Source organism: Bombus pascuorum, chromosome 14 (assembly GCF_905332965.1).
Source record: "Bombus pascuorum chromosome 14, iyBomPasc1.1, whole genome shotgun sequence".
In the NCBI taxonomy this organism is placed as follows: Eukaryota; Metazoa; Arthropoda; class Insecta; order Hymenoptera; family Apidae; genus Bombus; species Bombus pascuorum.
The window spans coordinates 56,824-73,513 of record NC_083501.1 but is presented as its reverse complement, the minus strand read 5'-3'; the positions used below and the strand labels follow the sequence as shown (position 1 = coordinate 73,513).

Here is a 16,690-nt window from a genome sequence, read left to right as displayed (position 1 = left end):
TATAGAAAGCATCGGCACATTATTGTATTTACTATATCAAGTCTCGTGTAATCGTTTCTAGCACCGTTGTTTCGCTGTATGATTGCACAAATTTATACTACGAAAATGAAACGTAGAACCTGATTAAAAGACGTTTTACTGAAAAAATTGTATTTATCGAATAACCTAACCACCTAGCTGATCTACCGTACAATTTTCTACCTTGTAAATTTAATATCTGTTCTTCGCGTAGATACTTCGATTCTAATCAAGAATAATATCCTTCCGAATCTATTAAAACTGTAAAAGTAATTCGATGACTTTTAACGACTGACGATGAACTGGATAGAAAGAGGGATTAAGAACTCAGGTTGAAGAACTCGATACTTTCGCTTGTATAACGATGATCGATAGAATTCAAGTTACGCTATTACAGCTACTGGCACGACTGACCAAAGCATCGATAATGACCTAAATACAGCAGAGGCGCGCTGAATAATTGAAATCCGAGCAAAAGTAAGTTTTACGCCGCTGCGGAACTATGTAGGTGGTACTTGATGCTGCGCGTTCCGTAACGAGAACTTTCTTTTTCTGTTGTACCGATCGATACTGCAAACTTTGTTGCATAAGACGTAATTGTTAATATAATTGCTCTCTACCATACATATTTCCCTGTTTCCTGTTGAAGGTTTGAGGAATCGAATATAGGAGAAACATACGCGTACATTTTTCTCTCGTATTTAGATGACACTGATTAATTCACAAGAATAGTTCAACACATTGGCTTTAACGTCGCGAGTATTGTAATAAAAGAGAGATACGATTTATACATGTTTAACTCGTCTGTTGCGAAATTGGACTTGTGCCATTTTCAAGAACAGTAGAAAAACAAGGGAAAAGAGAACAGCAGCTCGGCTGTTTGTCGTTGTCAACTGTTAGATATTAATAATGATTACTTTATAGATATAGTTAGATACTAATAACGTTATTGGAACAAACTTTCCTTCAAAAATATTCAATGACACGCGCGAGACGTCGTTTGATACAAAAGGAACAAAAAACAAATGTACGTTCAAAAAGTACACGATAATCGTAAATCGGTACAAGTTGTTTTACTTTCTAAATACCTCTATACATGCTGAAGTTTGAACGAAATGATACACAAATGGCAGATTTCGTTCGATTTATTCGCGCACCGTTGTTTCATCATGTATCTCGTCTTCTTTGTGAACTAGGAGAATTTCTTTCGATATAAACGTTCGTTCGACGCCCATAAATAACGAGATAACGAGATCGCCATAACGTGGATCATCCCTCATTTCTCAAAGATACATTTCTCATCGATCATACCGAAGAAACGAAAACCGAAAATCCCAACATTTTACATCGAAAATATATGTACATATATACGTATATGGGATATAAACCCCCCGGACTATAACCATAAACACGAGCACGAGCACTTTGTACGAGTGGTTCCAATATTGAAAGACCTTATTCTTAGTTTGCACGATATCGAACAATATCGTACAACACTTTATGTTAATTAGATCCAAGTATATTAAATTTCGTATCATTTGCAATTAGCAGTACTGTTATATGGCTACTAACTACTAAGAGCTTGTTTCTGTGAAAACGATGATGTATAGAATTTGATTAAATATCAGCGTTTCATCGAAGCATAAGGATGCGTGTTAATACTTTTTCTAGACACTTTATTAACAAAACTTACTCGCTTAATTATGTCAGATAATTAATCAACATAGCCTTAACGCATAGTATCAAAACAAGCCGAGAATCCTGGTCAAACAGCGTCGACGTGATTCGTGAATCCTTCCCGCAGGAATCGGCGCGCTTCTTTTCACGTAAACGTCGCAGATTTTTATGAGCCGGGAAGCCTATTTAGAAACTGACCCAGAAAGCGGGCGCACAAAGGCGACTAGTCGTACATACGCGAGACCTTCGTGAATCTTCCCAGATGGAAACGGAGAGAAAAAACAGACATAGTCGTGAAAGAGAGGAACGAAGAAAGCCGCAGAGAAATCCTTGACGGTTCGGTGAACGTTGTGCGATACACGGACGGCACGTTTGCGAAAATACGCTGCGAACCTTTCAATTCTTCGTACGCTGCATCTTACAAGTATGTATTTGGGCGCAGTGGCCAATTTCCAGCAATAGCACACGAATGTTAGCAGAACATACAGGTATTCCTTCTATATATATATAAAAAAAAAAAAAAAAAAAAAAAAAAAAAAAAAAAAAAAAAAAAAAAAAAAAAGTAACAAGTTGGCTAATTACCGTGGTATTGGTAAATAATCGACAGAAAATTATGCTGTATGCGAGAATAAGAAATGTTGGAAACGAGTATAAAATAACGTAATATAACTTTCTTTATTCATTCGCATCGATGACGATTAACGTAGCCCGGCACATCGCAGTTCGAAGAACCATTTTTATGGTTCGATTGCCTCGCGTAGAAACAATATAAAGCCGTACTGCACCGACCCATTCCCGGGATGAACTTCGAAGCACACCCGTTTTACTCCTTCGTTGTCGTTCCAGTGTCGCTCACACCGTCGTCGGCGAGAGCTCCGACACCGCAAGAAAAATATTTCCTTTCCCGCCTTCCTTTGTTTTCTCACCACCGATTGATTCTCCGATCTCTGCTCTTTTATTCCATCTGTTCTTTTGGTTTAGAAACGAGGTTTTTAGGTTTCAAGTTTTAATTTGTGCCGAGCAAATGGTGGACAAATTGGGGATAATTACTACAATTTTTGGGGATGTAGCGAAAATGAGTCGGGGATTATGACATTCGGGAATATTTGGATTGAATATCTGAGATCGATGTGGAAATTCAGCTTGGTAGTTATTGCAGGAAATCGAGCAATTTGTCGACTTTTATCAACACGTTTATAAACGTTGAAAAGATTTCAATGCGTAATTTCTCGTGGAACTTTCTATTTGCACCATTCTTTTCCATCTTGCTGAAAGAAACTGTAGAATTATTTATAAAAAATTTAAAAATGTAATATTCCGTATAATATTTAGGGAGCAAAATGTATCTCTTGTTAGAACCTGTTTCTTTATTCGTAGCCAGGAAAAAAGAAAAAGATGAAAAAGAAGAACAGCAAAAAGAGAAAAAATAGAAGCATGGCGAGATTCTTGCTTATTTTCCATTAATTACGAATATTTTTCTCACAAATAAGCAAAAAGACACAACAAATAAGAAAAAGAAAATGAATAAATTTATTTCAAATAAATATCCTATTACTTTTGAAAGGTATCACAGAGATTTATAGGCATAGACAACGAGCAATTAATTAAACAAATATTATCGCTACATGGTAGCTCATTATAAATACAAATAATATATATCACTCGCAGATATTTTGCGTTTTCATATATGCTTTAGTTACATATTATATCATTAGCCTATAATATACATCGCTAAACTAATAGCATTAAAGTAATACTTAATACAAAAAGTTAACAAGCCTTATACAAATGAATATGCCAAGTCATCATAGAATTTCCAAACTTTTAGCCAAATATTTCTAAGAACGATTCCTACCATTCGATTTTAGAACACAAACACAAATATAATAGTGACATCAACGTTTCAAGATTCACGCCTGCTATTCCCTCAAAAAGGGTATCATATTCGAAAAACGTACGATCCAATTACTAGCTACCCACCAATCCACGAACGACAAGTCACTGCCATAAAACAACCACAGAAAACTGTACCTAATCCGTTTCAATTCTCGTTATACAAGTAATACGACCATCAACTGAAATCTACCCTCGAAACAAGCCTGCTCATTTTCAACCTTCGTCCGTAAGCAGAAAACGACGGTTGCTCGAATAATTAAAACATTTTCTCTCCATATGTAACACCGTGACAAAGAAGTCGGAAACGACGAAGACGAAGAATTGCCGGTTCTCTCGGTTTGAAACACGACGTCTAACAGAGCGAAAGATGATTCTGAAGAACCAGCTGCGAACGGCAAAAGGATGGGTGGAGGGGGGAGAGAAATGGCATGAACGGGAGGAACACGAGAAAGAAGAACAGGGGTTGCACGGGGTTGCACGGGGATGTGCGGCAGTGGCAGGGATTTGATCTCTCGCAGGCTGCGGTATAGGGTAGGTCAGTGAACGCGGTTCCAGCAGGCAGCTCCAACGGGAACACCCCGGGACACCCTCGCCCTCCTCGCTCGCTCGCTCACTCGCTCGATATCTGGAAACGACGCCAGCAAGCTCCACAGAAAAGGGGCCGAGGGAGGGGGGGACGCTAGAAGCCATGGATAGAAATAGGCTTGAAATTGAAACGCTACGAATCGTTTCTACGACGTCGCGTACAATTAGAATGTGTTAATTAGAAGTTTAAAGATGAAGAATGGACAAAGAATGGACGAAGAATGGACGAAAAACGGACGAGTGGAAACGGTTAGGATTTGGTTTGCATTAGCATCGGAGTAGTTTAAATATGTGTGAAAATTTTGCGAGAGCGCCAAGTACCGGTGTTCTTTAAGCTAATTAACTCGCTTTAATGTACATGCATTGAAGCGATTATTTAGATTATTGGATTTTCTTTCGTCCGCTTTGTAACTTTTTAATGTTGTTGAAATTTCACGTTTACTCCTTGGGAATCGTTTACTTTCTCTTTTCCTTTATTCAATTTCTTCTTCTTCTCTTCTTTTTCTTTTTTTCTTTTCTAGCAAACACAGCGATCAGGGATTAGAGAAGACTCGATAGGCTCTGAAAACGTATTTTCTTCAGAATTGGCGAGGGTTCTTCTTAATCTTACGACGGGATATTATCCATCTCCTCGAATTCTAACAAAAATAGAAACAAAATAGACGATAAATCACGAGTAGAATAAATTATTTTCATAATATCATTGTAATATTTGTTCTGTGGCGCAGAAATTTTTATTATGGTATTTAGCGAATTTCCTTTCGCTATTTTTATAGTATATTACGGTATTGTACGATATTCTTTTTTTTATTACCGATGCACTGAGATGATGAAAAGCATCGATATCTCGATGTAAATGTCTTCTACCTTGCGTTGCCTCGTGAATGCTGTGCAAATCATTTTTCGTCGAAGCTTTGTCATCAACGTTATTTGGTATTCGATATTTGTAGCATTCAAAATTTCAAAAATTAGTATTGGCTTGTAAATCTATGCAATAAAGCGTCGTCGGAAATGTGACCTCGCGTGAACGAGACCTATTCACGATAGCAACAGAATAAATCTCTGAAATCTTTCAAAGGCAGACACATCGCATTTTACTAGAAATATGAAGGCCATCGTGATAAAGGAACGCATCTAGAAATGGAGAAATAACGGCGGTCGCCGCTTTTGATCCTACCGGATCATTTATGAATTGGGAGTTGAGCGAAGAAATTGTAGGCGAGATAAGATCTTCTTTTGAAGAACACGTACGCTGATTCCATCGACGAATCCTGACGTAAAGAACATCGGTGAAAGGACGAGCAGCAGGCTATCTATGAACGATAGGCTGAATACAGAATAGGCTTTCGTGAAAAAATTAGGCCAGCCGACGAACGCATGGGATAGAAAATTTTATAGAAACAGAGCTGGATGAAGTGACGACGAAGGTACAAGATCTGCTCCATCTAGCTAGATTGAATTTACATAAAGAATAAGAGATCCTACGAAGAAGCTTCGTTTCCGACTGTAGATTTGCCGTGCAGATTGAATAGTCTGTTAGTCAGGATTTCGATGAATTTGAGAATTGGGTCGTTACAGGGTATGCTGCGAGAAAAGATGTTTAAATGTTTTACCAACAGACGACGGACGACATTACGTTGAAAAGGTACGACTTCGAGGTCGAGCCAACGGACGTTTTTATTATGTAATCTCTTGATTGTTGCCATATTATATGCAGTCCGTTATTCAGAATGTTTCAGTAGGGTAAACTAGTATCAAAACTAAAGGGTGTTACGAGGGTTAGGTTATTAAGCGAGGGTAGTGAATTAAATGTTTCTTTGTTAAAACAGACATTTCTAGTCCAAGTAACGATTCCTTTATTCATTTTCTGTCTATTTAATCTGTAAATCATATCATAATCTGCAAATCATAATCTTTACAACGAATCAAATGCTTCATCAGCTAATCACGAACGTCGTCGATTGTTAATCGATGACAATTTAAGACATACGGTTATTCATAGTTGTGCGTGGTAGCGAAACAAACGATAGGTAATTCAGCAAGCAGTTCCAGCTGTCGGAATCGTAATTCACCGTCGTATTCCACACACACACGTCCATCGCGGCCCATACCCCGATGCGGACTATAATACGATATGATAGACGACACCATGGAAAATGTTCGAACAAAACGACTGCGATTTCCATTTACATCGACGCTTCTATCGACTGAATATTCAGCGTAGCTTTACACGACGTGATAAATATCGTAACGATAAAAACGACACTCGCTGTTACAACCAAGTTACAGCGTGTCTCTACGATCTTGGATGGCAACAGATATTTCTTTTATATTTAAATCTTGAGTGCCTATCGTGGAGTTAATTGTCAAGAGAGCAGCCGAAATTTAAAATTAAAACTGATAATGGTCGTAACGTTCTTCCTCGTAATACCAATAACGATCAATTAAGAAAACGGCGAACGATTTCTCACGACCGACTTTACATTTTCTCTCGATAGTCACAGCAGACAGTGTCGGATTTTTCTTCCGGTCGAGGATCGACAGGAGATAGACGGTTTCCGTCTGGAGCGTCGACGTGACCGGTAAGGATAGATCGCTCGATTTCTCCCACACCACCTCTGAATCGCGTCGTGTCTTTAATAACAAAAGCGGTGAGAAAGAATGACATTAATTCTCAGCGTCTAATGCAATTTGTTATGCGACAAACTCTGCCGAAGGAAAGGATTGGGTTTCAAACTCTTCTTCTTCTTCTTCTTCTTCGCTGCTAGCCAATCTTTCCTTGGCCCTTCGTCGTCGAGAAGATTGATTCGATATACGACTCTGTAAAAAGTATCTACCCGGTTTTACTTTTCTTTAAAGGAAGACGAAGGGGAAACAGGAGCCGAAGAAGAGGAGGAGAAGGGGTAAAGACCAGGATGAGAATAAAAGTGGAAGACGAATCTCATTAAGTTCGCGACTGAAAGCTCTGAAACAGAATCACCAGAGACTTTATTAGCTCAGATTTTACGAATCGACATTGTCGATGTACGTTAATGCGATATTCTTTTCTTTTTCTTTCTTCATGAACACTCATGGGGATTCGCAGGTTTGAATTCCTTGGTGAAGCTGAGTAGCGAATTTTGAGAAAGAAAAAGATCTTTTTCGCAAAGTCTTAGCCAACATGAGAGATAAAAGGAATTTCTAAAAGGTACTTATTACTTCTTGATAATTCGTGGTTGGGTTTATTTAGACTTGTATTTCTTCAAGACGTTCGTCTTGGTCTACGATGACTGTGTTTATCTAGTAAATTGGTTGTGAATCAAGCAACACAATATTATAAATTCTGAAAGTAGAAAGGCGGACAAAAGAAAGTTCAAAGAATAATAAGTATAATTACTTACATAAGTGAAATTGCAATCTTCCACCGCAAATCCAATCAACTATCAATATAAATAGAACGTAACTCGCACGAGCGTTCGTTCTTCGCATGAATTTAATCGGTAGAGTTCCTAAAACGCAGGACGTGCCCGTTGAAAGTCGTCCTAAAGTGTCGCCTACCTCTAAGAACCTCTTACTGCTTAATCGACTCGCAACAGACACGAAGCTCCTGCAGCTTTCGAGGCTCATTCGATCTTGAATAACATTTCGACAATGGCGGCGGACACATTAGATATGTATTGAATTCGATGACCGTCGTTGTGTATTGTGTTTGCCCTCACCTAACTACTCGAACAATGAGAATCTTGATGGTAATATCAACTAGTTACACGTTTCGAATATACGACGTGTTGAGAAAGTGGAAAATGAGTAAGTATTCCACTTACTTGCACTTCTTTTCGACTGTACGCTTATACGATGGATATCATTCTTTAAATTAGTGTACCACATTTCTAATAATAAGAGACCGGTAAGAAATCTTCTGGTTCTGGCTCTCTCTCTCTCTCTCTCTCTCTCTCTCTCTATCTATCTATCTATCTATCTATCTATCCATCTATCCATTTATCTACCTACCCATCTATCCATCTATCTATCTATCTATCTAATCTAAAACCGTACTTTTGAATACATGTATAATGCTATAACTTGTAATATTTCTAATACAAATAATTAATATCACAACGATGGAAGAATTTTCTACCGTTATACCGCGCATATGTATGTTTGGTTGTTAGTGTTGTTAGTACGTATGGATTTCGCACGAACGCAAGATTGTATGATTTTATTCGCGTTCTCCAGTTTTCCGTAAAAATCCTTTTGTTTAATAGCTTACTAATTTACTAATAGTACTAATAGTTTTTCCACACGAATAATAGGTTCATAACTTTTTACAAGTCGATGTATGTCTCGAAAAATGTCCATTCTCGCAACATATTCGCAGAGATTCAAATTGAAAGTGACGCGAAATTTACGACAGTCTACGGTCAGAGATGGTTGCCATGTTTGAACGAATGATTTAATTTTCCACCGTTTGAGTGTCAAATAACAATGACACTTTTTAGATCTTAGGGGATTTTTAGGGTCGCCGAAGCTGAAAACGAGGATCGTTTTCCAGAGAAATAAGGCGTACAAAATTTCGATCCACCTGTTGACGTGTAACGATCTCCTGGCTTTTGACGATGCATCTTTTAAAAATCGACCTTCTTAAGCTACTGGCATGTTCGTTACTCTGCATGCATTTGAATCGTGGATATCGGATTAGGTTTTGGTTATTTTTTATTTTCCGTTCGCGACGCCGTAAGGTGGTGGCCAGTTAGATGACGATCTTTTACAGAAAGCGCTAGGCGGTAAACGGCGTAATTGACATTTGGACCAACCTCGATAGACCAGTGATATTCATTTTTAATCGAGTTATAACTAACAGACATTTCTTACAGCCTGACGTGTATGCATTTGCGCCACAAGATTTTCATCGGATGGATCGGCAGAACATCCAAGCTTGTCCAATAGTCGCTTATGCCATACATACTATACGCTATGGACAAAAGATAGGAGTGTTCGGCTTGGGTAAAGTCATTATATTGGGCCGTTGCGACGCTTCTTAAGCTGCTTGACAATCAATACTGACGCATACGCTGCTACCGGCGCAAAATTATTATTAAGGCTGTGTTATATATGTAGGAAGAAAGTGTTCGAAACGTTGATTTCTATAACGTATTTCAAAATTATAGAAATCAAATGGTAGGTGACAGTACCTCTAACTAATTTGTCGGATTTCTTCTCAGTTATGTTCATAAAAATATATAGAAGTGCGACAAAATCCGCAATCCAGTAACAATTATAATTATATTGAAAAAATGTATATAATATAGGTGTACACAAGTAAATAAGTCGGAACTGCATTAATCCTCGACCCAACGGAAATTGCAAAATAACAATTACATCGCAACTAGCAATTACGTTACACCACGATTACTTTGCAAAAGTAACAAGATAAATGGCCCACGATCGATATTTGTAATTAAAACAATTTACGAATGCTTGTGCGATTCACTACAGTCAGACAAAAGCGACGTGGTAATCCTCGTTCAACTAGAACCGCATATTGTCCGAAAGTGGGACAATGTCGTTTCCTTAAAGTCACGTGCGTCGTGTATCCGTCGTGTCTTCACTCTGCAACTCTCCATGCGTAATTTCGCAGAGGCATACGCGCCTCCACTCGCCAATTACACCACGTTACCAGCACGATTACGAGGACAACCGGACCGAATGGTTTTTGCACCGGTCCACAATGGTTACAATCACCTGACATCTTGCAACACACTCGAGATACGTGGTAATTGAATCAAGGATGGAAGCCATTTAGGTTCTCATGTAAATTCGGAGGATTATTTTTTCTTTATTTTTCTCTTTCTTTCTTTTCTTGTTCGTTTGGAGAATTTTGAGGTTGCGGTGGCTCGTCGGGTTTTGCTTCTTGAAGAATGGTGAATGTATTCTATCAGGTTGTGTAGTAAGTAGACTACGGATATATTTGTACAAATTCCTAGTTCTACTAATATATTCATTGTACTATTTTATTCTTGTTATATTCTTGTCGTGTATTAGAAGCTTAGGTAATAATAAAGTTACAAATATAAGTAAGGAAGTAATAACGTTACAAAAAAAAAAAAAAAAAAAAAAAAAAAGTATACGAGGAGATATATACGAGTAGAAGTATTAAATAACGATCTTTCTTTGATACAGCGTTGATTTTCACTATCCTTTCGAGTCTTATTCCCATCTTTGCTACTGCTAATAGCGACTAATATCGCACTGTCCTAACCGAAGGTATGCTGTTTAGGGTTCGAGGCAAATTGCTCTAATTCTCGTTGCACTTTGTATCAAGTGGCGTTAATTCTAAGCTACGAAGTAAACGAATATACGATACGACTGACGTGCTAGATTAAAGAAAAAAACAAATCTCAAGTAATTATTGCTTATTATACGATTTTCTTCTATAAAATTGCAAGAAACAACTGCAGAAACGTGTTGGTTTTCAATTAATTTCACCGTATCACTATACATTGTTCTCAATACATTGTTCGCACAGTAAGGAAAGGTATAAAAAGTTTTAACGTAGCCATAGCCTCCGACATAAGAGGTTACGGTTACTGTTAGAAATAAGCGAGAATCTGGATAGGTACCTTCAAGTTTTAGCGCATATCGTGTTCTTGAAATACAACCACAATAAAAGTTTCTTGTGTTGTTCGTGACACAATAATATCCAGCACGCAACCAATCGTTGCTTTTTTAGCAGTTAGCGAGGAAAGAAGAAGGAGACAACAAATTCTGTACCACCCGAGCTCAGCCAATGAAATTCGAAGTGCAAGAACAACAGTAGAAGCTGACGATCTGCCTAACAATTCTCAGTCGCTAGTGGCTTTAACGAAGCGACATCCATCGGTCGTCTCTCATTACCAATTCCAACTAACTACATCTTATCTCCATTAAAATGTTTAACATTGAAAACTATTTGCTCGATCTGCGAGAACTTGCGCGTTTCTCCGAGATTGCAGCGTTGACGCTCGTTCAAACAAACACCGATGAAACGACCGAAAACGTCATAAATTTTCATCGTTGGCAAGTTTAAGGCAGGCGGTCGAGCGTTCGTTTTCACAGAGGCACGCGATTCCTGTGTCATCGTAGTGAAGTTTTCAAGATGCTAGGAAATGCTTGGAAATGCTGATTAAAAGAGGGCTACTATTGGTTAAAGAATAATCATCAGGAATTATTAGGAAAACTGTTATTTAAATCTTTAGTGGCTTTCTGAAATTCACGCTGATGTACAGTCAGTCCCGGGATCTATATATCTATATACACCGCTTAAATATAGAATATTATAGTAAAAGTGATGGCTCTACGGATTTTCTTGACACATAATGGCACATACTGTTCGACGATGCTAGCAGAGATCGAATTGTATCGCTTGCATGTATTGCTCCTATCGTTTGAATAGTATCGATATACAACTGTAAATGATTTAGCGACAAAATGCGTTTTCAGTAACTTTCATAATACGAAAAATTCGATAGGTATATATATATATATATATATATATATATATATATATATATATATATATAAAAGGTTTCCATGATTCACTGTAGTATGAATACACATATATATGAAAGAATCAAACTGTATAAAATATAATTGATTATTCCATAATAGACTAGTTAATGGAATAATTCGTACAAATATGACACACACGCGCACACACGTACAGATATATTGTACTTATGAGGGGACTATCGATTAATTATTATTAATTATCGATGATTGATTAATATTTTTGTTACAAATGTTGCCATTTTAAATATCGCGCAAGATTTATTTCAGTCATAGTCAAGTGTTTAGATATAAATATCCGTATAAGCAAGAAGTATATCAAATTTCTCGATAACGTTTTAAATGTTTAAATTCCAACTATTTAAAAAGTCATAAATATATGAGTAATGTATTTTATATTTTATTGGGCGAGTATAATATCTATATCTCGAAATCAAAGGAGATCTACATCCTTGGTGTTATATTTTTAAAGACGATAGTCACACATTTGCTAGATTTGTCAAATAATATCTTTCAAACGCAGTTCTTCTCGAAATTCTGTATCCATCAAAATCTACCGCGTATAAAATCGATCCTGTCTGCTCACGACCAGAGTTACGAGCCAAGAATCTCCATATTTAACCCTGTTACTCGATGTTCCACTATTCGAATCCGAAGATTCTACATTTTTCGAACCGTATGAATTCGTCGGCGTGCTTGATAGACCGACAAGTAATTGCGTGTGTACACTTAAATCGGCCGCGCCGCTGCACGGGATTGAAGCTTCCTGCATCCTAATAGACGGGCGGCGCATCGATCGTACGAAAGCGAAGAAGCCGGTGAGCATCGATCAACCAATCTAAATCTGGCTGACCGGATTCGAGCATGCGAACCCGTCGGCTTTCGGCTTTCGGCTTTCGGGTTTCGGCTTTCGGCTTTTGGACGCGACCGTTTTCTCATTCTGCAGCTGTGCATTATCTAAACACTGCTTGGACATCACTCCGTCGAAACTGATTCGCTATCTTTCGTAAAAAGAAGAGATATCAACGACGCAAATACCAACAGTGGTTGCAAAAAGTTTCTGTATACCACCGCATTTATCATTGTATTTGTCTGCTAATTGTGCAATTAGATCGAACTATATTAACCCTTCAACCGCGTTATAATTAACAATCGCACAAACAAACAGTAGTTTCGTTGCTTCGATATGCCAGCGTACTGATTCGATCGACGCCCACGAAACACCTTCTCGAGTACGTATCAACGCAACTCTCTATCAGTAATATTTCTCTGTTTTTCTCGATCAAAGTGGGATATTAGATACCAACGTTGCAGTAAACGCGAGTGATTTTATCATCCTAAATTGTTAAAGATGCGATATTTATTTTATTGTTCGTTCGAAATACTATGTATTCGGTATGAAATATTATTCATTTATTTCAATTCATTTGGAAAATGTTTCGTATATCTTAGAAACAATATTTTCGAATGTAATTAAGATCAAAATCAACGCAAGAAAACGTTCACATTCACTAACGTTTTCTCAGATATCCAACCGAAATAAAATAAAATTCGATTCATTCTACTATTCGTTCAGTTTAGACCTCTTTGAAATTATTAGGAAACCGATTTCTAGTTTTTATAAATTATTCAAAATTAAATGTCAATCCCATCCTTTTCATTAAGAATGCAACTGCCGAACTCTTCTTTTATTCAAAACGTGACTACAGAACATATTCGAATTCGTTCGACGATTCCAACATATTTTTTCTTACTGCCCAAACAGACGATCGAGATGTTAGTGCTAGAATTCAGATTAATTCTCAATGAGGTTCGTCAACGTGCGCAACGCACAATCGCGCGCCGTTCTTGCGATATTAAATAATACCATGGACGTGAGGTCGTTCCGATAGAACAATGAACGATAATACAAAGATCTAGTTAAAAGTTGAAAACGATCGAGCGTGGAAGGACTTGAATACTGTGCGAAGGAAATCGATGGTTGTGCGGTGAAAATTTCTTCCGACAATAGAGTGTTTCCGTTTGTTCGATTGAACAAATATTTTCCCAGACCAAGGTAAAAATGAAAAACAGTAAGAGACTCGTATAATCTGTTTTAGAAATTGAAACGTCGTTAGAAAATTAAAATCATTCTCTGTTTTTAAACAAAATAATGAACAGAAAACATTTAAATGAAGAAAAAGAAGGGAAATCGTTGTTATCCTGCAATAAAATATCGCGAAACAAACGAATAATGCACAATGATGGGAATATTGTGTTGAAATATGGAAACGCGATGGAATATTTCACCGCCATATAAAAAATTAAAACGGTTCGTTGTATTAAATTATAATTAACGAGCGCTTTATGATCCCGGTGAATTTTTGAACAAAAATTTGTTCGGCAAATTTTCACTCCATTCATTTCATTGTTATAAAATTCTCTATCAACCGTGATATTTATAAATGTGCCGGCTTTCATGCTTTAATTATATCACAATCGTGCATTAATCGTGCATAACTGAACAATTCATTATTATTCATATTTTGATACTCAAATCGTCAACCTTTAAGTATTATAACTCCGTTAATAGATAATTTTCGTTGGAGAGTAAAATATTCGTTCTAAGTCTGTAGTACGTCTACGATCTGACATCTAAAATTTAAAAGTCATCGACATATTTATCCGGTTTCACAACTATTGTAGAAGCTAACGTGTCTTTGAAACAGTACTATGCCTTCTTATCAATCAAAATTACCAGTCTTTCATACATGTATAACACCGAGTCTTTTCTCGCACATTTTCTTTCTTTCTTTGAAACTCTTCAAAACGCACTACAATTTTTCTGATTAATCTGACGCTAGAGACAATTTTGTCAGTTCTATTATCTTATTCAGCCGTCAGTCCGGAATTTTTCAATAAATTTCCTGTTCTTTTCGCGAACATCTCGGAATCTGAGCGAGTTCACCCCTTACATGTATAGGAAGAAGATTATTCGAAATAAGTGATATTGACTTGTACGACATACTCAAAAGTCATCGAAATCAGAGACTAGTCAGCTTTTCCATAGTTTCGCCTAATCATAAAACTAAACATCATTGTAACGTTAATAATTTTCTACTTTAGCTATGAAAAGTTGTCGCTTACCGTACTCTCTTTAACTTTAACCGTACCCTTTAACTTCAGTCGCGAAACTAAACGGTATTACGTTATTCGATACGTTAAGAACTATATATTAATATAAATTTATATTTTTTCAGGTACTTCGATACGACAGCAAACGAAGAGCTGGAGAGCCGAGCATAAAGCTGCGAGGACGCTTGGAATAATAATGGGAGCGTTCCTCCTTTGCTGGCTGCCATTTTTCCTTTGGTAGGTAGACACTACGTTACGATCCAAGCAATCCAAATTAACCAAATTGTAAGATACTTGCCACACTTTCCCTTAAAAGAAATGTATCTTATTGGCCGGCAATATTCCGGTCATTTAGCTTGTCTGAATCGATAAGTCTAAAGATTCTAAATTAATAATGTGAATATTATGATTGTGAATTAGAGTGGAAAAAGTATAGAAAATTGAAAATATCGCGACATTTCAAGGTTTGGAAGTCGAATTATCTCGATCTTTTTGTTTTTATTAGCTTTGCTTTTTGTGGCATGCGTGTTGAAGTCATGTATGGAAAATTTCGAATCAATCGGTCAACTGGGACTTTGATCTCGTGTTTGACGTCGTGTCAACCATCTCAGAAAACACGGCTCTGTAAACCTCTCTGATTCTTCTAACTTTACGAATGCGAAACTATCCTTTTCCACTCGTAGTTTGAAAGAAGGTAATGCCAAAAGAATCGTTTCTTTTCTTCCTTTTTGGAAGGTTTAGATTAGAAAATTTCTTTAACGCTTGAGTATATACCACATATTTATATGTGTACTTTATATGTTATTACGTTTATATGAATTTTTCTTGCGCCATCGATAAAACGAACTTTTTTCCAATTCATTCATTGTATGTGATACATATAGGTAGCGGCTACATTTCCTTTCACATATCCTCGTTTTTCAACGAAGCCATTCTTCATTAGGTTTTACACTTCATTCTCGTATTATATATCAAGTTTTCATAGTTAGATGAAAGTGCTATTACACGATGAGAAATTTACTATATTTGAATTTAATTAATTAGTATTTAAATGCTGTATTGGATATTGGAAAATCTACAATCACTTTTTATATTTACATATTTATATGAATGTGCTTCCTTGTGCTACCACCAAGTAAAATCAAGGTTTTTACCAAACCTTCGTACTACCCTCTTTCATTCTTTATTCTGTATATTACAATACGTACTACACTACTTACTATAGATATTCTTTTCATATAAAACACTTGGATAGTTTTCTACTTGCGTCGCCTCTCGCATCTATCTACTCATAAATCCACATCAACGGACCAAGACCAGACGAAGAGTCTAGAGTCAAGACTAGAGAGAAACTCCGATTCGTATCGGTCGCGTATAAGCACGGACGAGATTCGCTAGAAGCTAGAAGCTTCTGTTCAGCAGGATTTTGTTCCGACGGCCAAGTTTCATCACAGTCGGTGAATACTCACGAAAGCTGAGCCAGCCGCATCTTTTATTAATGCAAAGCCGATCTGTGTGCATCTCGAGTCGAGTTTACCGAGAGTTTACTCCTCTTTTCGCATGGAATCTAACTGGTTTCCTGACTAAGCGAGGCGGCCACGGTGTTCCATAGGAAATGGCACTAGCTTCTTACCGCTGGGAATAATACGGCGACCAGCAGTCGCAGGATATTTCAGATTTAATGAAAATCGTCCGTGTCAAACCGCACTTCGAACGTTGCAAGCACAGCTTTACGATACCACTATTGAATACATTGCGCGAAACCTTGATTTATCACTTAAATTAATCGAGTTAACTGTCCCTGATAAAGATCTCGCTTTTATTGGCGTGGAAATTTCAAGTTGGCGAAAGTTTCGGAATCTTCGATTCCAAAGCG

General features: G+C 37.2%; 1 protein-coding gene across 5 annotated transcripts in view; it reads left to right on the top strand.

Moving 5' to 3' along the window:
• The window catches only part of LOC132914321 (octopamine receptor beta-3R-like), a 112,416-nt gene that overhangs the window by 84,173 nt on the left and 11,553 nt on the right, over window positions 1-16,690 (top strand). For all 5 annotated transcript variants that reach the window (XM_060973353.1, XM_060973350.1, XM_060973352.1 and 2 more), the window contains one exon: window positions 14,940-15,051. In XM_060973353.1, the coding sequence (XP_060829336.1) occupies window positions 14,940-15,051 (112 nt within the window). The remainder of the gene's footprint in view (window positions 1-14,939; window positions 15,052-16,690) is intronic.